General features: G+C 36.4%; 1 protein-coding gene and 2 non-coding genes across 7 annotated transcripts; all 3 read left to right on the forward strand.

Annotated features, from left to right (window-relative positions):
* Positions 1–618: 618 nt before the first annotated feature.
* On the forward strand, positions 619–15,550 carry LOC110460019 (SEC14-like protein 2). 5 transcript variants are annotated; one of them, XM_021512716.1, is made up of 12 exons: positions 619–879; positions 1,314–1,436; positions 3,935–4,004; positions 4,213–4,256; positions 5,080–5,236; positions 8,142–8,236; positions 9,583–9,739; positions 10,083–10,169; positions 10,330–10,436; positions 12,119–12,261; positions 13,765–13,928; positions 14,530–15,550. In XM_021512716.1, the coding sequence occupies exons 2-12, from the start codon at positions 1,320–1,322 to the stop codon at positions 14,649–14,651; spliced, it is 1,263 nt and encodes a 420-aa protein (XP_021368391.1). In that variant the 5' UTR covers positions 619–879; positions 1,314–1,319; the 3' UTR covers positions 14,652–15,550. The 5 variants fall into 5 exon arrangements, with proteins under 5 accessions (XP_021368391.1, XP_021368394.1, XP_021368390.1 ...); XM_021512719.1 differs by lacking the exon at positions 8,142–8,236 and adding an exon at positions 8,465–8,517; XM_021512715.1 differs by lacking the exon at positions 8,142–8,236 and adding an exon at positions 5,886–5,980 and having other exon boundaries at positions 620–879.
* A 2,320-nt stretch (positions 15,551–17,870) lies between these two features.
* On the forward strand, positions 17,871–17,942 carry Trnae-uuc. Its single transcript has one exon. It is a non-coding gene; the product is annotated as a tRNA-Glu (tRNA).
* Positions 17,943–19,145: 1,203 nt separating this feature from the next.
* On the forward strand, positions 19,146–19,217 carry Trnae-uuc. Its single transcript has one exon. It is a non-coding gene; the product is annotated as a tRNA-Glu (tRNA).
* The last annotated feature ends 1,104 nt before the right edge of the window (positions 19,218–20,321 follow it).

The following is a 20,321-nucleotide window of genomic DNA, read 5'->3' on the forward strand; positions in this document are numbered from 1 at the left end:
ACACTCGACCTCATACTGTTATACTGTTCGCTCTAACCATCGAACAGCCTAGTCAACGGAAGAGTCCTGGCCCATTATAGTACAGTTAAATTTGATATTTGAAACAAAATTAAGGGGAGGTACATGTTACTGTATACACGAAAAAACCCAGAGTGGGATTCTCCATTATTTTGGCTGCAGCGGGACAGGGATACCTCAGCTTAACATAATGCCGCAATGAAAGAGCAGTTAAAAAAGAGAACCTGAATTGAGGTGAAAAGTGTTGCACTGATGGGCATCAGAAGAATTTCGGTATCTCTTGGGACTCCAGAAAGCGAGAATCCCGTGAAAGGATATTCATGATGTTATGAGAGACGTATTAAGAATTCCAAAGATAAAGAGTTTAACCTTAATTAGACCAATCCCAATTAGCTTGGAATGTCACATTGTATTGGCATGGTGCTGACACATTATTTGTAAAAAAAAAAAAACGGAGAAAATCCGAAAACCAAGGGCCTCGAAAATTGATGAACATGGGCCAAGTTAACCTCTGGGATAATTCCAGTCAATGTTACCTTGATTTAAAGGTACCCTATGCTTGCCATAACACCGGTATTTATTTTATTTGCAGTGACCTTCGGATCGCTATAGGTAGAATACCGTAGTAAGGTGTGTATACATGTATCATATACCTATGTAATATAGACGTATGTGGAATCGGGTGATCGCTAGACAGGACCATGGTTCGATGAAGCGGGGTAGCCGGCAAGGAACACGGATGTTTGACACAGTGTAGTGCCGTGGACTGTCTCTGTATTTGTTTTGAGTTAGAAATGACACATTTGTGATTTCAGCCTCTTAAAGCTAGCATGTGACAGGCGGGAGGAATACTTAGTATTGGTAAGTGGACTCGCTGTACGCACTTAACTAGGCATTTATTATAAATGTACGGGGACATGATTTGTAAGCGTGTCACTGGAACGACTGAAAACTAAACATATACTCCAGCAAACGTATGTAAGTCCTTAATTCAATGTTAATATATTATTACAATTCCGACAATAGATGTCGGTATACAGTCTCACATGAACAGTAAACAACCTTGTGTACCTTATATATGTAAAAAGTGGTTAGCTTGATAACCGCATTGTTAGCTTTATTATGAGTCGTTATGGTCGATTGAAATCAAGTGGGTTCCGAGTGGATGAATGATCCTATTATGTACGTTACTACGTGTATAATATAGAGCAGAACACACGTGATTTTGTCATGTTTTCAATGAAGTACGTATATGACAAAGCGTTTGGTTTAACTTAACCCGTGTCTTATTGCAGATTAGAATGGAGGATCCGGGCATCAAACAAGATATCAACCCTTCTGGTGTCGAAGTTGAGCTGGGCGTTGTGGATGAAGGGACAAAAACTCTAACTGCAGAGCAACAGTCGACCCTTAATACGGTACAGTGTACATTTACATTCATATATAACATTATTCACTCATGCATGCAGTCACGACTATTTATAGTTTTATACTACACGTTTTATTGTCCCATGTTTCAGTCGGCTTTAAATCTATCAATAAGGGTGTCATAATCCTTCGATCGTTCAGAGAAAATCGATGGTTTTTAACGTGCTATTTCATGGTCTATCCACAGCACTTACTCAAATTTTAGGCCGAAGGTAAACAAGGTAAACAGGCAATGTGCTGGTTCTATATGTATACAATTTCCTTCCTCGTGTAACAAGGTATATTGTGTGTCTGAAGAATGGCTTTTTAAGCTGCTGAAATGTTATCGTCAGGTAAACAAGAATATTTCGTCTTAAGGGAGTGTATGTGCTGCTGTGATATTATGTTTTGTTGGCCAGAAAATCATTACAAGTGATAATTGTTTTGTTGTTCAAAATGACAAACATCTCTCCTGTCTCAACTAGGAAGCATATATCGTGATATTATCATATCCAGAAATATCTATTATTATACTTAAATATGATGATTCTAAACTCGATTCATGCTTATTTACAAAACCAGTCATTTAAAACAGAGGAGAGTCGGCTTGCTCGTATTACGAAAGAAAGATTTAAAACTGTCTTGAATAAATGATCTTGATAATGTCCCTGTTCATTTATAAAAAAAAAATCAAATACATTATTTTATTATTCGGAAAAAGATTGATCAGTTTGTTATGAATAAGAACAGCTAAATTATTTTTAACACAACAGGAATTAAAACTTCGAAAACGTCTGCTTCCATTGTAAAGCCAACACGTTTTCAATTCCTGTTTGTGTCTAAAACATACTTAGCATTTATTATGTGTTAATAAAAAATGCACTTCTTCTTCTTCTTCTTCTTCTTCTTGATACGAGGGCTCCATCAGTTTGATAATTATGCCATCGGCATAGTTTAATTGTGTAACGTTGTAATTGATATGAAACTGACACTATTTAATCCTTAAAACCAAAACATGCCTCACTAAAATATCTGACCGAGGATGATAATATCTCAACAGTATCCAAAGCAGATATAAAGATAAACTTACGCTTCATTACACAACAGACGAAAACATCACTTGCTAGATTCAGATGGAACCCTTCTTAAGCTTAAAATACATTTTGTTTATAATTCATGTGACATTTACTTACATATTAAGTAATTATTTGTATTTACACAAGTTTATTCCTGCAATAATATTCCCTCATAGATTACTTTTTTTCTTAATGTTTTCACTCACAAGTGATAGAAATGCATCGTTTAAATATGGATGGAGAGAGAGACAGAGAGACAGGGAGAGATACAGACAGACTGACAGGGAAAGAGACACAGACAGAGAGAGAGAGACCATTATATAATCGAGAAAATGTTATAGAAAGAAAGTTTAAAATAGAAATCTAGAGAACAGTAACCAATTGGTGTATAGTGTTTATTGTATGCAGATGCTCATACAGATGCTCAGATTATTGGGGGTTCTAGATTAAGTAATGCTATATTGCAAAGTCATTTCACATCTATATTTTAGGTCTATTGACTTTTGGACATATTAACTAAAATCCTAATATGAAAAATATGTGATACTAGCTGTAGATGACGCACTATTTTCGGATAAACTCTTGCTGAAATATTACACTTGTCACGATATTGAGTAGAAAACTCATGGTGCACTTGTAACAGGATGTCACACAAGTAGTTTGAACGGGCCCATTAAATGAATCATTTAGCAAAGTATACATGATATAGAGTTATTGATGAAAGGTAAATAAACCGCCATAACCATATATAATCTCAAACCAAATGGCACAAACATGCATTCAGTATTATCAAAAGTCACTAAATGGGATATTCCCATTTAAACGAAACCTTTACAAGATATATAATTGACACAATACGACTCGTAGCACTGCTAACGCATTCCATTCACGTCATAATAGATTATGTTCAGTTTGCCTTCTTGTTGTCATTATGGACAAATGAATACCTGTACAATCGTACAATAGTTGGTTATGTAATATCTTACCTCACGTGTTACTTGTTAAATGAATTTCCGTTTGTAAATCAAGATATCAAATAACAATTTTAAATGGATGAAGGAATTCTTTTCTAAAAATTACCATAGGACAATTTTGCACTCGTTTGTATGGACATCCCCCTCAAAGCACGTCTGTTAGCGTTTCATTTTACACCGGAGAGTACTTTATTTTGATGCATATTTATGCATCAGAAGAATTTTCAAGTCTGAATATTTCGTCCGAAAAAAATGACAGGGTGTTCATCGCACAACGTGACCGATATATAAGGAAATCAACTTAGCGAGTTACAATAACATTTTTCCTCTTCATAATTCATAATAGAAACAGCTGCAATATATTTAAAGCTTACATAACATGCTTCAATCATGTAAATATTTTCAATGAGTAATACCATCATTTGAATTCGTAACCATTGATTGATATTATACACACAGTTCAGAAACCAGGTTCAAGACGTCCTTAAGCCAGACCATGACGATAACTTTCTTCTCCGGTGGTTAAGAGGTAAGCAACACGCCCTTGCATGTAATTTAAATCCATGAACGATGTCCGGACGCACAAACGTCATTTCCATTCATCACCCTATATAAACGTCTTCATATGATTTGACCCATGAAAATCAAATGATACCCTCTTATGTGTTAATGTAAACAGAGAAATGTGTTTATTTAAGACATTCTTTAATATCTGAAATAATTTGTTCTTTTTTCAGCTAGAAACTTTGACCTGACCAAGTCAGAGGAGATGCTGAGAAATGTAAGTGTTTCTTATATTGGGTATTAACAAAGGATTGGGAGAACAATGATTATAAACAAATGTTCGAGAGTCAATGTGCTACCGGTATTGAGTACTTTTAATATTATGAAAATTGGTACCAATTAGATTTTCATATTCTGTAAGAAATGTTCAAGAAATGTTACATATTTTTTACGGTTGACCGATATTTACATTAGTGAATGCTGACCTCAACTGAGCTAAACCTCCTTCTTACACCATACTTTATTTCTAAAACTTCCATACCTTATAAGTTTCCTTATTCTGTAAGCCCTCTCCCCACCTCTTAGAATATATTTTTTCAATAGAAATTCAAAGGCTTCGCTCTTAATGCACATATCGTTTCTACACTCTTGGATTGGTTTCAGATATTTAAGAACAAAAAAGTATATTTCAAGACGTTAGGCTGCTACCTCTGTCAGTGAAAGACTACAACGGACGAACACTATTTTTTAAAGCGGTCAATTTTACCCTTACTCCGCCGCGCGATTATTTTAATGTACATATATTAAATGATAAGCCTAGTCTACGTGTATCATCCGCAAGGTGGCGTCAACGGAGCCTTCAGTTTTGCCATGACATATCATAAGGGTGTAAGGAATGTGATATTCTTACGTTACGGATTATTACCAGATCAGACAGTGAAATTCGATTCGGCCATTCCATTTTGTACACCCCAACGGACAAAAATAAATCAAGTGTACAGTGTGTTCATAATGAATATAAATCTTTATTATTCGGATAATACTCCTGATGCAGAAGTTTCGAGGGCAAGCCATTTTGACTTTTAAACTTTGTTTTGCAGAGTTTGATATGGCGGGAGAAACATAATGTAGACACAATTCTAGAGGATTTTGAGTCTCCAGATGTCGTGAAGAAGTACTTTACCGGCGGTACCAGTGGATTCGACAAGGAGGGCTGTCCTATATGGGTGGATCCGTTAGGTAGATTGGATTTCAAAGGTGCGTAACTTATTTAGTTGTGTTGTAACGTTATTTAGTTGTTCACTATCAGCACAATTTTATATTATAATCGTCTTTTTGTTTGGAGGAATTAAAAAAAATTCAAAAACAATCAGTCATTTCAATATGTGATATTATCTTACCTATAAATGTTGTTGACAGTACTTGAATATTCCATCTCGTGTTGGGTCCAAACAGCTGGCAAGTGATGTACAAAAATGCTGTATGTCAATGCCAGTTTGTGAAATAAAAACTGAAAAAAAATATTATTACCTCCATGTGCATTTAACCAACAGGACTAAGAAAGTATGATATGTCGCCATCTTATCGTTATAACATTAACGAGACTGGCTACAATTCTCAAAACATTTCAGGAGTAGCTACATGTCAACAAACACGATGACATTCTATTGGTACTTGTGTCGATGAAGAATGTATAGATTAAAAATAAACGACATGATCAGAGACCTCGAAGAGAAACCGTTATTTGGCCGGGGTTGTCGATAAAGGCTTGTGGTATCATTTTGAAAGACCAAAAAAATGTGTTTGAAACATGGTCAATAACAATACTGTTGATCTGTGCCTGATTTGTTGATGAAGCAATCTGATTACAAATGCATGTGCATGATTTTAACATTTGACATTTCAGGGCTATGTGCATGTGCGAGAAAAATAGATTTGATAAAACATAAAGTTTATCGGCTAGAATTGTTCACCACGATCATGAAGGAACAGTCCAAAAAGGTATGTCTTTTAATAAAGGTTGTTCTGTTCTCGTCCCTGTGTGGGCATAATAGAACTGACCTCGACGCGTTAAAAGTGAAGGAAAACGATATATTTTACATCTTTCCCTTCTCCAGCGTAGTATAAATTAGCGTTTACGCAGTGAAAAATAGCTCGGTGAATTGATACTTGTTTCAGATATGGGGCTGTTCACGATTAAGCGAGAGATAACAATCCATTGACGGCCAATACTTGTTTTCTTCATCATCTGGAAACATCGAAAATATCCGTGATCGTTTAGGTCTAATTATACAACAAAGGGATGCTGCTGGCAAACTTCTTATTCCATTGATGCACATTCAAATTTCTTTGACTGTTAAAGTAATAATGGCGGCTTCGTTCAGGAATATTCGACCGCGTCATTACCAAAGTAGTGTGTCAATGCGCTTACTTAACGACCGTTATAAAGGAATGAAAATGTTCGAAGGGATACTCAAATTAATTAAACTGGAAATTTAAAGCTATGAAGAGAAAAAAAAATTAATGTTGTCCACTGTGTATTTTCTAAATTATTCATATGCCGATGTGGAATCACTGAAACTGTATAGTATCCTAGCAACAACGGCTACCGTAGTTATCATCGTAGCAACCCGCTTCGACCGGTTTTTCGTTATAAAGCATTTGAACATTTTGTAGGTGTAAACATACGGGTTCACCATAGTTTTAACCAGTTTCTCTCGATTTCAAGACGTCACAATGACGTGAATGACGTGACGTCATAGATCATGAAAATTCCCATGCAGCAATGTGGAAAAAGCCGACTTGATGAAATTAAATATTTCGATATATTGGCCGTAAATGTCAGGAAAACCAGGGTACTTTTGTTCGTGTTAAAGTTTAACGAGATGTATTTTTGAATTTCTCCGGTCGGTTTTGCTGCAGGGATTAAAGGGGAAAACGATATTTTCAAAACGGTAGCCAGTCAAAACGCATTTTTGGTGTTTCCATGCTGTGGTGAGGGGAAATAATCTTTCTTCCCCAAAGATGGTTTGATCCAAATTAGGGCAAACCATCCAAAAGCCTCGAGTTTTTCCCAATTTGAAAGCCCCTTTGACTGATTTTCCTTATCCTCAACCCCTGGACATAAAGAAGTCTAGATATGTAGTGACAGGCTTTTATTCATATTTTTTTCTTTTCTGTACGCATATGTTGGTGTGGTTTAACTAGTATCTGTCTTTAATAACAAAGTATAACAATACAGAAACTGACACACCTAACATAACAAAGAAATTCGCCTTACTAAACCAATAACTAACAGTAGAGGAGAATTTCTCATCTAAGTGTTGTTTGTTGACAATACTGCTACACGCCTCGTGAGCGTTGAGATAACACTGCGGTGAAAATGTATTGTTATATTTCATCTCTTCTCTTCACTGGGGACGTATAGTGGGCTATTAATACGGGTTGCTATTTTCACAGGACATACTTACTCATGGTCAGAACATTTAAACCGCGTTATATCATAAAACAATTTGTTTGAGAGTAAAAATCTTCCCTGTGTCTTCCGGTTACCAGGCTACGCTATATAACCCTTAATACTAAATAATTAAGATTAAATCGCATACATTTCACACATTATATATGTATATACTGTCGGTACGTAAGAAGCTTGCGGTATATCAAATACAATTTAAACAAAACGTTTCATCATAATTCAGGAAACTAAGGTTATACCCACAATTAGTACAATTCAAGATCTCAACATGTAAAACACGAATTAGCTCGATGACATTTTAACGATTTAGGTTTGGATAGATCTTACCAAGACGGGGACATTCCCGAGCCAGTGTCTGAAGCCACAATGTAGTTCCGATCAGAGATTCCTACAAGTGCGCAAAAATAAAACATTCTTTGTTTTGTTTGGGTTCTGTGGTAACTCACACTAAAACATACGACATTAGTGGTCAAAACATGCATGAAATTTCGGAATTTCATATCATGAAGAATTTTATTAATTAATTTCTGGATAGATCGTACAAGCTGAAGCTCAATTGCAAAAGTTGTGGTCTCTTTAGCAAATATTGAGAAAATCTTTCAAGCAAAGGAACAAAACATGATCACGGTAGAGTTAACAGTTTCGTAGTGTTAACAGTTTCTGACTTGTGTAGTGCTACCATTACAGGGCTAATGGCGTCGGTAGGGCACAAAGACTTGTTACTCCATAAGTTGTCCGACCTTGAACGATTTTCGAAGGTCATGGCGGACCAATCTAACAAGGTGAGACATATTGCATGTCAGTACCAATATAACTGACTATGCATTGGTATTGTAAACATTGAAATTACTGTACTGAACCAAATCTGATTTGATATAATTTTTCTTTTAAAGTACTGTTAACATTTATAGGGGTGTCTGATGCATAACGAGCTATTTTTGAAAAACTTTTATTTGCAAAACATATTCGATTTTCTGGATGTCCCATCATGTTGAGTGCATTATATACAGTTCCTTGCAGGAAAATAACTGCTGAATCGGGCTGCGTGAACATGGGAGGCTTAGTATGTAGGCCTTTGTCTTCTACTCTGATTTGCTGAACCAATTGCAACATCTTATATCTCTATATTTTCTCTTTTACCTTTCTCTCGTTCTTCTTTCCTTTCCGCGATGTCCCCCTTGGCGCCTGTCTGTATAAGGTCGGAGCTTTTGAAGCACTAAAATCCCGTACAGTACAAAAAAAAACAATATGATAAACAATGCTTACCTTTTGTTGTGCTACTAACCTGACTGCATGGATTCTGTATTGTCACTATCACGAGACCGCAATCTTCTTATTACTTATTTCATATCTCAACAGGTAGTGCATCCCGGGTTTACCTAGTACACGTTTAATGAACACACGAACGAGTCTTCTTCGCATGTTCATCTTGCATGAACCTTGTAACGTTTCGTGCTATTGTAATTCGGTATGTTAATAACTAAGTTGCATGCATATACTTAAAAAGTATATGTTGTCTTGAAAAATCTATATCGATTTATATATGTTTGAATTGAATGCGATAATTGTCGTTTCTGCCTTTATGAATAATAATATAAATAGCTATCCTAAATTCGTTCCATGCTTCTATGAAAAGTATTCATGTGTTTCTTTTCTGTATAAACTGAGTAACTTGTTAGTTTTCACCAAATAGATTATACCGATTATATAACATAACGATAAACTCACAGCATTCACACGAAATTACAAAAGGCTTTCGACATTCAAATTTCCACATTAACGTTATTGAAAAAAGAGGTATAGCAAAATACAAATATAATCTAAATAAAGCTGGATTTGAAAAATGTTTCGAAAAATTGTTTATACCTGCAGTCCAAAGTAGGTTATAATTATTCTTTATACTATGTATTCCGTCTTTTCGTATTGTTTCGTCATTTGTTTGTGAGAGTAACGTCATCAATTTTTGAGAAAACGACGTAATTTTCTTGCACAAACCAATGACGTAACAATCAATACCTGCTCACAAGAGAAGATAACTCTGCAATACGCAAAGACGCAATATGGTTCTGCATTTCAATATTACGAGTATCGTGCACGTGTAAGTGAGCGACAATGTCATATTTTACAGTTGGGGAAATTGATAGACAAGGAGACTATAATATACGACATGGAGAAGGTTGGGATGCGGCATCTCTGGAAACCCGGAATCGACACATTTAACCAGTTTGTCACACTTGTTGAGGACAACTACCCCGAGAGGCTCAAGTTTATCTTCATCATCAACGGTAACAATGCGAATCGAAACATGTTGAAAATGTAGTTCTTGAAAATCAGTTCTGTAATAAGAGAGTCGGTTTTGATTCGTCAAAACTGCCTGATTAAGTGCAATGATAGGAGGTGTGTTGGTATTAACTATTGTGTATGTACATTTTTGAAAGCATATTGCACTGTCATAATTGTAGAGCCATTGTCATTACCTTGTCCCTAAACTCCGAAATCGCCTAATAAAATAGTGAAATCTTAAAATCAGACGACGAAACACTAGCCAAACATTGGCATATGATAGCATTATTCCTGGTATCTGAACAAGAATTGAAAAAGTGACTACATGTTGCATTGTTTCTACAGCTCCAAAGATTTTCCCGGTGATCTGGAAACTAGTACGACCATTTGTGGCAGAAGGAACGAGAAAGAAAATTAAAGTATTCGGTACAAGTAAGTTAACACTTGGAATAAATATTTTGTTTTAATTGAAATTAATTTGTACAAAATTTCATTGTTATTTGAACTATTAACATAAAAACATTTTATTACAAATACCGGACTTTGAAATCTGTTTAAGTATCTCTCTGCATCGTTGCATTTTTTATCACAGCTAACTACACCGACACTTTGCTTAAATACATCGACGCTGACCAGTTGCCAGCCGCCTACGGTGGTACACTTGTGGACAAACTCGGAGATCCCAGATGTGGCGAAATGGTAGGTCTTAAGAACGGAGGCGCACACAACATCTGAACATCGCTCATAATTAAAAAAAATGATAATAATAGTCTTTCTTTATACTTTATGACAAAGTTGAGTCAACCACATTTGGTCAAGAAGGTTACAATACGTTACAACTTAATCATATCCAACAGCAATACTTAAAATTAACCGAGAGCAAAACACATTGCACTATTCCATTGCATGTCAGCGTAAAAGGCGACCAATGTGGGATCTCCTGCAGAGTCTGTGTCTCCAGCTAAGGGGACCTCAGAGAGACCAAAAATGACCTACATACCCCATTGCAAAAATTGTAATCTATATATCATCTATTCTTACTTCTCTACTATTTCTTTTCGTCTGATGTCTCCCTAGCTACCCGTCTTCAAATGACCTTAGCTGCTGCAGGGACGTCAAGCTCAATACAAACAAACGAATAAAACCGAGAGCAAAAAGACATCTCCCGTATGGTTAGATTAAGTTGTAAAAAATCGTCTTTTCGTTTAACATGTATGCCAAGTTTTACGCTGTAGATACTGGTATGTAATGTGAATGGGGAAAAAAGAAAATAGCCACTTGAAATTCGGAACGAAGAAGCAATAGGTCAATTCAGAAAGCCATCAAAGAAAACATACATTGCACTATATGGTAAATTTACATATCGTCCATTTAAAGCTCATAGGTAGAACTAACTTTCTAGGGAATTGCTCTGAACCCTATATAAATAAAAATATGAAACGGGCCTGTATTGCCGTTGTAAGTGTGACAGATGTTGTTTTACATAAAACAAATACAAACAAGTGTTATGACTGTTTGTTAAGCGGCGGTCAAAAGTGGAGTGCATTTTGTTGTCACGCTGTCTGACCGACTGTTCAAGTTATCACATGGTCAAAACCAGCCCGTAGAGTATTCAACCGAATATTTTCGGATTTAGCTTTTGTGTGATGAGAATAGTGTGACGATTCACGTATTGTGAAAAGGAGATGTTGAGTTGAATTTTACGACAGTTATTGGCCTTCATTCATATTCCTCATGCACAGTTCAACCCTGAAATATGGGCTAATAGGAATCCATATAAACTGTGTAAACATCGATATTTAAACACATTTTGTTGAGAATTATTTAAATGGTCCTAAGTATGACAGTTAGATCTTTCATCTAGATATTCCTTTAGATTCAATTCGGGTTATTGTTCGAAATTTGCGGATTACAAAATGTTCATCAATATATCGAGGGCATACAATGCTCCGGTATATAGTGTTTTTATTGATATTTTGTCAGTTGGCCTTGTTGATTGAAATACAAATTAGATGCAGACCCCTATTGTCTGAAAATTCTAAAGGGGTCGCGATTGCAGAAAGGTTATGGCGTCAGACCGTTAGGATCACTGACTCACCACCACAGGGTAATAGGTTCGAGGCCTTCGTGGGACAGTCTCTAGGTACACTCCGCAGGTCGGTGTCTTAATTCGGGTACTCTGGTTTTCCTCAACCATCAAAAACCTTAAATTACCATAGTTGTTTATAAGACATAAATCATAAACTTACCATAACTATACAATCTAATTTGTGAGAACATAGCAAGTGTCTTATAAATCTGTGTGGATCATAACTGTAATTGTAAGTGTCGTGAATAAACATTTGAAACGTATAATTGTAATTTGTATTACTTACTTATAGATTGTCCAAGGTGGAGAGGTACCAAAAGAACTCTACGCCAATGCTGACAGCCTGGAGAGAGACAAATTTACATCGGTGACCGTCGGCAGTAAACAGCTTCTGGACCTGGACTATAACGTCACCATACCAGAAAGTGTGCTAAGGTAGGGAAGGCATTTTGAAATGGAATGATATTATGAATTGAATCATCTCGTATGTTTTCATCTATACAACGTAACAATAAATCAGACTCGTTCTGTTGAAACGATGGTCAAGTGGAAGCGAGACTAAGGTGTTGCTTTTCCGGCGACGGCGGCGTCAACATTAAGTCTGTGTGTTTCAGTTAGTTTCATTGAAAGTATAAGTGCAAAAACAACCAAACCTGGACCATAGATGCGTCTAAGGTAGTACATCTCAACCCATGCATCAACTTCCATGGTCCATTGACTTTGCCAGCATTGCAACAACGTTAAGTTTTTGCGTTTAAGTTAGTATCTCTGATATGTCTATTGATGGTCAAAGCGGGGCACAGGCGAGACATATCAATCCGAATGGCTTGTTGCTTGGTTTGAGTATTATGTGTATTGAGGTGTCGTATCAATTTGACAATGACAGTGGTCACAGTTAACAAAATAAGGAAGTAAATGTTATTAGGTGTATATAATATTTCCTACGGATAGATCACAAAAGAAAATCATATCGAGCAGGACCCTCCATACCCAGGAGTACTTTAAATGTACTTATTTTAGCGTACTCCTATTTTAGCGCATTGCTGAATTTTAACAGACTCTTGCATTGATGCATTGACGCACCAACGATATATGTTTTGGGTGACAATTCGCGAAATCACCAATAAGCGCTATCATATCTTAGCACAAAAGTAGGCAAAACGCTAAAATAAAACTACCAGTAAAATATGTTTGTTTTCATTAGTAACAGCTGTCACCTTTTCCCGAAACAATAACATTGTTGTGGAAGGGTAAATTCCATTACCAAATTATGTAAAGTACAATGGCCTACGTTCTTTGATGATTAGTTTTAAAAATATTGATTATAGATAGTATGAAACCAACTCTGGATTCAATTTGTGAAAAGGATTTGTTTGTTTGTTTGTTTGTTTGTTTGTTAGTTTGTTTATTTGTTTGGGATTTAACGTCCTCCCGACAGGCAATGTAATATGAGGCCGGATGCCAAGGACGACACCGCCGACACGAAGGAGCAGGGAAGGTAAAAGAGGGAGCGATATAAATCCCAAGCGTTATAATGGAGGCCGTATATAAATGTTGGTTTCTTCAAGGTCCTCTTAGAAACAGACAGAAGAAACCCCCGACTCTACAAGGGGCCTAGGCCTACATAAGTAGCCTCTTATGACGATATGTAGTGGAATACATAAGGCTCTTTCTTTCCTCGAACCCGCAGCGCAACGTTACACCAAAAAAAAAAGTCTGAAATGTTATTTCAGGTGTATCGATACTAGGTTTTGATTTCTCGAGAGAGAAAAAAGGAAAAGTAAGCATACCACATTTGTTTTACTTTATAAGGGGTGCTTCTGGGGCATGAAAAACAGAGCCATGGGTACCATTAAACAAAAGGGCATTTTTGTATGTTGATTGTATGTTGTAGTTGTATGTTGTAGTTGTATGTTGTATTGTAGTTGTATGTTGTAGTTGGCAATTCTTCACGGAAGGATATGACGTTGGCTTCGCTGTGTACAAACGGATACAGGAAGGATTACAGAAGGGAAACATGGAGGAGATTGTAACACCGGAGAGGGTCACCAGCCATATATATCCGGGCGACGGTAGTGTCGTGTGCAAAACTGTCGGCACTTGTAAGTTACCAGGGTGTTTTGATAATGATATTCATGGGAATTTACCCCATTTCAGAATTGTGAATAAAAGACTTTTTATTTCACAAAGAATTATAGAGCATTCATTATTTATGAACAAATAGATGAAAATCAGTGTGAAAAAATGCCGCCCTGAGCTGCGGATACAAGCTTGGCTTAGCTATCATTTTGTCTGTTGTTGTTTTCAGTGCCTTTTTGTTGTTTAGATATCCTTGTTATTGAAAGAGTTCAGTATAGTAAACTATTTATTTATATTTATACTTTTGGGGGGATCGTTGAATATTTTTACACCAGCTCTCTTCTCGAGATATAACAATATAGCTGCTGGCTAATAACAATATAGATATTTTCAATTCGGTGACTTCTGTTAAAAAGTTCGATATGATAAAGTATATGTTGTTTTGGGGAAATCTTAATATTTTTTCATTTGCCTTTTTGGATTATGACACGCCTCGTGCGAATAAAAATGCACGTCTCTCGGAAACAAGGGTAACGAATATAAATTTTTACAAAGTAGTTTCCTGTCGCGGTAGACAAAGGGGCATAACTCTGTTTCTTGATTAAAATCGTTTTATATTTACAGACGTGGTACGGTTTGACAACACGTACAGCTGGACTCGCGGTAAGAAGATCTTGTACTCGGTTGACGTGATGGCGCCCGATAGTATGGACGGCTTCAGTAACGTTGACATATGCACCAATTAACTGTCACTTTTGTAAAGTTAACGAACAACGTTAACACACGAACAATTTCATACCAGACATTTTGATTTAGTTTCCGGTGATCCTGTTACTATGAATCATGTCATTGTACACAACGACACGCCCCCTTTGTAAACAGAATACCTTAAATCGGGGAAATTTCCGCCGCAGTTAAACTTTCGCCTATTTTGCTCTCCCTAATGAGGGCGATTGTTTTATGACGGCGAATATTAGTGCACTACATACAATGTATAGTATTTCCATGTAAAAGGCATAATTGATACTGGGCCAATATTGATTTATCGGCGAATGGCAAAAAGTTGACTGGGCGAGAGTCCTCAAGCATACAGTTACCCAATACTAGCAGATGCATACGTGTAAAAACTTGCCGCCAATTTATAACATTCACGGCCCACTGCTTCCTCGGAATTTCAGGAGTTACGCTCATTTACATTTTCTTCATCACTCAAAAATGTCATCACAAAATTAAAGGCTCTGATATAATTAGACAAGTTTAACCTTTTAATCAAAATAATCGCGCGGTAGCATAACGGTAAAATTGACTAGCTTTGAAATCGGGTGTCGCTCTTCTGTTATCTTCAAAGGACAGGTACAAGTCTAAAGATGGGTCTTTTTTTACCTGAACCAAGCAAATAGCTAATTTAGTGTCTTCAGTTTTGTCATGACATGGAATTTCAAGATTGACAGTCGAACAAGTGTTGTATGCTTGATTGATGTCTATAGGATATGTCGGTAACTGAACAACAGAGCCGGTCATGACTTTATCATTTTATTTTGTAGCATGGTTCATATTTTATACTTTCCTACAATCGTATTTTATATTTTGCTTTCATAGTATTGCATTTGTTTTTGTATTTATTAAAGATTTAATTTCGACATTGTTTGGGTTCAAGCTTTACTTTTTCGAACCTCTGTATCACCTTGTGGTAATTACGCCATTTGATACAATATGTATGCATATATTAAATAGAAAATAATTATCAAAATCAAGACGCATGTCATTGAATTTCCCTTATCCTACACCATTAAATGAAAATTACAATCGAAAATACGTACATTTGATTCAACAACATTATTTTGACAAATTCACCGGCGTGTGCTACGAAAAAACGATAGTTCTAAAAAGAAGAGAAAAAAAACGGAGCTAGAAATAGGGAAAATAAAACTGTATGATTACGCGTGCTAAAATTCATAAGTTTGGTAAAATATGATTTAATAATCATGGTTTCATTGGCTACTCAAGAGGAACACATTACGAGCCTTTATATATGCGATCCTTAATTTTTAATGTAATTTTAGCAAGTATATTCAATGCAGCGCAGAATCGGGCGTTTTCTCTGATATCTTCTGATTCGAGGACAATGAACAGATTTGGTTTGGTTTTACGTCTTTTTATCGGCTTTGATCATTTAAGGGCGTGCCAGGTTTTGATGGTGGAGGAAGCCGGAGAACCCGGAGAGAAAAACCGCCGACATGGGGCCAGTACCTGGCTACTGCCCAACGCAGGCCTCGAACCTGTAATCCAGTGGTTGAGGGCTAGTAATTGTAGACGGTCAGACGCCTAAGATTGAAAAGACCATAATTGACCTGCTGACCCCCTTGTCTGTCGTTCATTTTTTCTCTCGTCCAATCTTTCCTGTCGATGGTGCCTCCCTAGGGTTCCGTGTTTATTTGACATCAGGTGTTGCGAGGAAGTTAAACCCCGAACAACCAAGTCACGAGTTATACACAATCCAAACTCTACCCGGACTTTGTGTTAATCATCACGAAAATTACAGTATCAAAAATTAAAACCTAAATACAGTGTACTAGAAGGGTTGTTTATAAAATGAGTTAATTTCTGAGATAGAGCATAGCCAATCATCTTATAATGATGGATATGCAAACGCGTGTACTCTTGTAGAAAACGTCTTTTTGGGTTAAAATTATGAAAATCACATTTTACAACGCCGCACAGCTGTGAGAATGAGATCTGACATTGTGTGTATGTATATGTACATGTACATATTCCTTGTTCATTTCTTTTTGTCAAATCGTTTTTCGTGTTAAAAACGCTACATGTTTGTAACTTGCAAGATACCGATGACTGAATAGTCACATAACATTCGTAACTTCAATATTGTTTAAACATTATAATAATTGTAACTCTGATAACATAGTTGACCTCATCCATAATGATAAGGAAAGTATCAACAACTGGTTCACCCGTTGTCAGTATGATGTGACCGGGCGTAATGCTGTGATGGGTGCCTTCGGCATGGTATTTCAGTGAGATAACACTATCAAGTTGGCATCAGATCCGCGCTATTACAAGAAGGCAATTACACCAACATGACTTATCTCCAGCACACAAAGACACAATTATGCATACACTTCACACATGGAGGCATGTCATTGTATGACCTTATCTATTCAAAACAAAATAAACCTTGCTATAAAAAATCGTTTTCGGGTATTTCTCATTCTTGTGAATTTATTCCCTGTGGTGTGAATCAATACTGATAATTATATGAATAAGTGAAGTGCTGCTGTCATCGTATTCTACGTTAGATAGTGCAACCTACTACACTATATTCCTGTATAGCACGCAGCACTCATCACCTTAATAATGACGGGCAGGCTAATACGCGTTTCTGTAGGCGTCGTGAAAATTGGCCGTTGTTAAAAACATAAATAGCATGGAGGGTAAGGTAAGATGGTGGTCCTTAAATATTGATTGACGTCATATGAGAAGAGAATGCCTTTAAAATAACACTGCTAGATCACATGTCTATACATCAATACTGCTAGACAGTATATGAAACAGTGATGTGATTTTAATAATGGTAAGGCCAACAAAATAACGTGTGTGTTTCATGTTGTTTTCTCTCACTTTCCCCTCTGTCTTTTTGGTGTTGTCTTATCTTGCTTTCAGATCTTTTTCTTCATTGTACTAATTGGCAACAGACATTTAATAAGTATATATATGGTTTTTAAAAACGCCTTCAAATACACCAGGTCGTTTGAATAAACCTTCTGTTGTTAAAATCATATGCCAAATAGAGGTCGTCCGATCACTATGTAATTATACGACCTCTACCGAGAGTTGTCGTTCCTTACACGCACATGTAACACTACTGTCTACAAAAAGCAGATGTATTAATTTGTGATCGATACCACCTACATCAGCCGTTGTGATGTTGTCTGTCGGTGTAAGCATGGTCCGATGTGGTCTAGTGGTTAGGATTTCTGGTTTTCACCCAGACGGCCCGGGTTCAATTCCCGGCATCGGAAATTGTTTTCATCTTTTTTTATGTATGTCTATTTGTTATCTTAGGCAGGGACGTATAGCTCTATATACTGTCCCTGTCTTAGGCCATGGTTTTAACCGTTTCACACGTAGATCACATAACCCATTAAATGGTCCAATTTATTTTCCATGTCAAGAGCTTTTATTGTAAAATTACTCTGCGTTGTGCAATAATTCCGACCACAGGGACCTGAGAATATTTTACAGCTATATTTGGATTTAAAATAAGGTGTTCGGAGTAAATTTACACGTTTTGGGGGTTTAGATCATCTTTCTGTAAAAATGCAATCCCCAATGATGATATATATGAGAAGGCATTTTTATCTAAAGTTGATTTAAACCCTTAAGACGTGTAAAATAACTCTGAACGCCTTAGCTTAGGTCCAAATATAGTTGTAACAAATTATCAGGTCCCTGTGATTCCGACCAAACAATAATGCATGTCTACCGTCACAGTACCTAAATCGGGACAATACCCAAATCGGGACACTTGAAGGAAAAAGTCACAAGAAATTTGCATGCGGTGCAAAGAAGTATTTTCAAATTAAAAATATTGGTTTAAAGATGTTAATATACCAATAAAACATTATATGAACATTATTTACTGCCACTTACGGTTACAATCACAGTTTAAGTTTGTAAATATTGATGCGCCATGCGACGTTTTTGATTTTCAATTTTTGTATGTGATTTTTCACAATCCTACTAATTCACAACTAATGATAATGTGGAAAAGAAATTCATTCAGAACGACCCTTGACTCCTAAATATTCCAAAGATATGCCCTGCTAAATACATATTCATCTCCAAATATAAGCCAAAACGGGTTTGGGTGTCCCGATTTGGGTACAGCTACACCTGTTTCGCGATTAAGTAACCATCACTATATTTCCGCGTTTATTTAAGCCGGAAATATCAACTTGTTATCAAAATGAAAAGATATTGATATCTATTTAGGAAAAGTGAACAACAATTACTGGGATCGGTACTATGGTATGAAATACATCAATATTTCACTAAAAAGTGTCCCGATTTGGGTACTGTAACGTTAAATAATTAGTTGCTGAGAAACTGAATTAAACATATTAAACTCACTCCAATAAACGTGAGAAGACTATCAAAATATGATAAAGATATTGTCTACTAATTTTCTTTCTTATACAATAATAAGCAGACTGTATGTATGGTCCGATGTGGTCTAGTGGTTAGGATTTCTGGTTTTCACCCAGACGGCCCGGGTTCAATTCCCGGCATCGGAGAAGATTTTTTTTCTTTGTCTGTTATTTTATATATAAATATAACGCCTGTTCTGAAATTGATGACTTACCTTGCTCATATATCGAGAGATGATCAAACGAATTTATAGACGAGACCAAAACAGATATACTGCCCCAATTGAAGCGTTTGGGACCTTTGTATTTTGCCTCTTTCGCTATCTGTTTTCAGAATAATGTGACTGGGTTGGGTGAAATGCATGTCGTCCCAAAATCGTGACATTTCAGGGTCGTAGTACTTTCAAACGGCATCCGTGAATACTGCATATTGAGCTACTCTAGTTGTAATATACGTTTTTGCAGTTGTATTACTGTAATATCAATGTTCTAGTAAAGTTCTGCATCTGTCGAGTGTGTTATTTCCAACTATGCATGCAATGGTGTTTGTTGCACAAATACATCAAGTATGTGATATTGTTTAAAAGTGAAACACGAAGTGAAAGACCGAGTTACTAATTGTTTTGTCCATATGAATATCATATAACGACCCTGAAGATGATCGGAAGTATTTTACCTGTCACATTTGTAAAGATACAGTTTATCTTTCATCACCGTGTAATACTGTATATATGTGTCTTGAATAGAGGAAGAAAAACGGCGTGGACACTTTTTTTAAAACCACTATAAGGTACTAGATATACTACCGAAAAAAATGTAACATTTGCTGTTAATAATGAACATACATGTATTTTCAAACATGGTTAGTTTTCTTAACATGCTAAAATGTTCCCCAACTTCTACACACCCGATATCGTCCCCGTGATATGGCGTCTGACTAAACCGTTCCTGGCAGTAATGTTATATGGGACATGATACTACTAACGCTGGAAAAAAACACATTTCTAATGTAAAAATGTTTAACAAAAGTTAGGATTGTAAAGGGTACAGTGACAGAAGTCCCCCAAACTGACCTGTAGTCGTAAATGATGCATTGGGGGAAAACATTTCAAAGTACTCGTACACTCGAAGGCGGAGGCGATGAAAATTAGAAAGAGAGAAGGATCGAGTTGGCTTCACCTTGGCGTACACCCCTAAATGTGTCAAGCAATTTTAGGACACGGCGGCCATTTGTTCGATGACCGTTTGAAA

Source organism: Mizuhopecten yessoensis, unplaced genomic scaffold, assembly GCF_002113885.1.
Source record: "Mizuhopecten yessoensis strain PY_sf001 unplaced genomic scaffold, ASM211388v2 scaffold10293, whole genome shotgun sequence".
NCBI lineage: Eukaryota > Metazoa > Mollusca > Bivalvia > Pectinida > Pectinidae > Mizuhopecten > Mizuhopecten yessoensis.

Bases quoted from the DNA above. Each gene is read 5' to 3' on its own strand.
- LOC110460019 (XM_021512716.1), top strand. From the start codon at position 1,320: ATGGAGGATCCGGGCATCAAACAAGATATCAACCCTTCTGGTGTCGAA. The intron at 8,237-9,582 runs GTGAGACATATT...CATATTTTACAG, and splicing joins TGGCGGACCAATCTAACAAG to TTGGGGAAATTGATAGACAA. The intron at 13,929-14,529 runs GTAAGTTACCAG...TTATATTTACAG, and splicing joins GTGCAAAACTGTCGGCACTT to ACGTGGTACGGTTTGACAAC.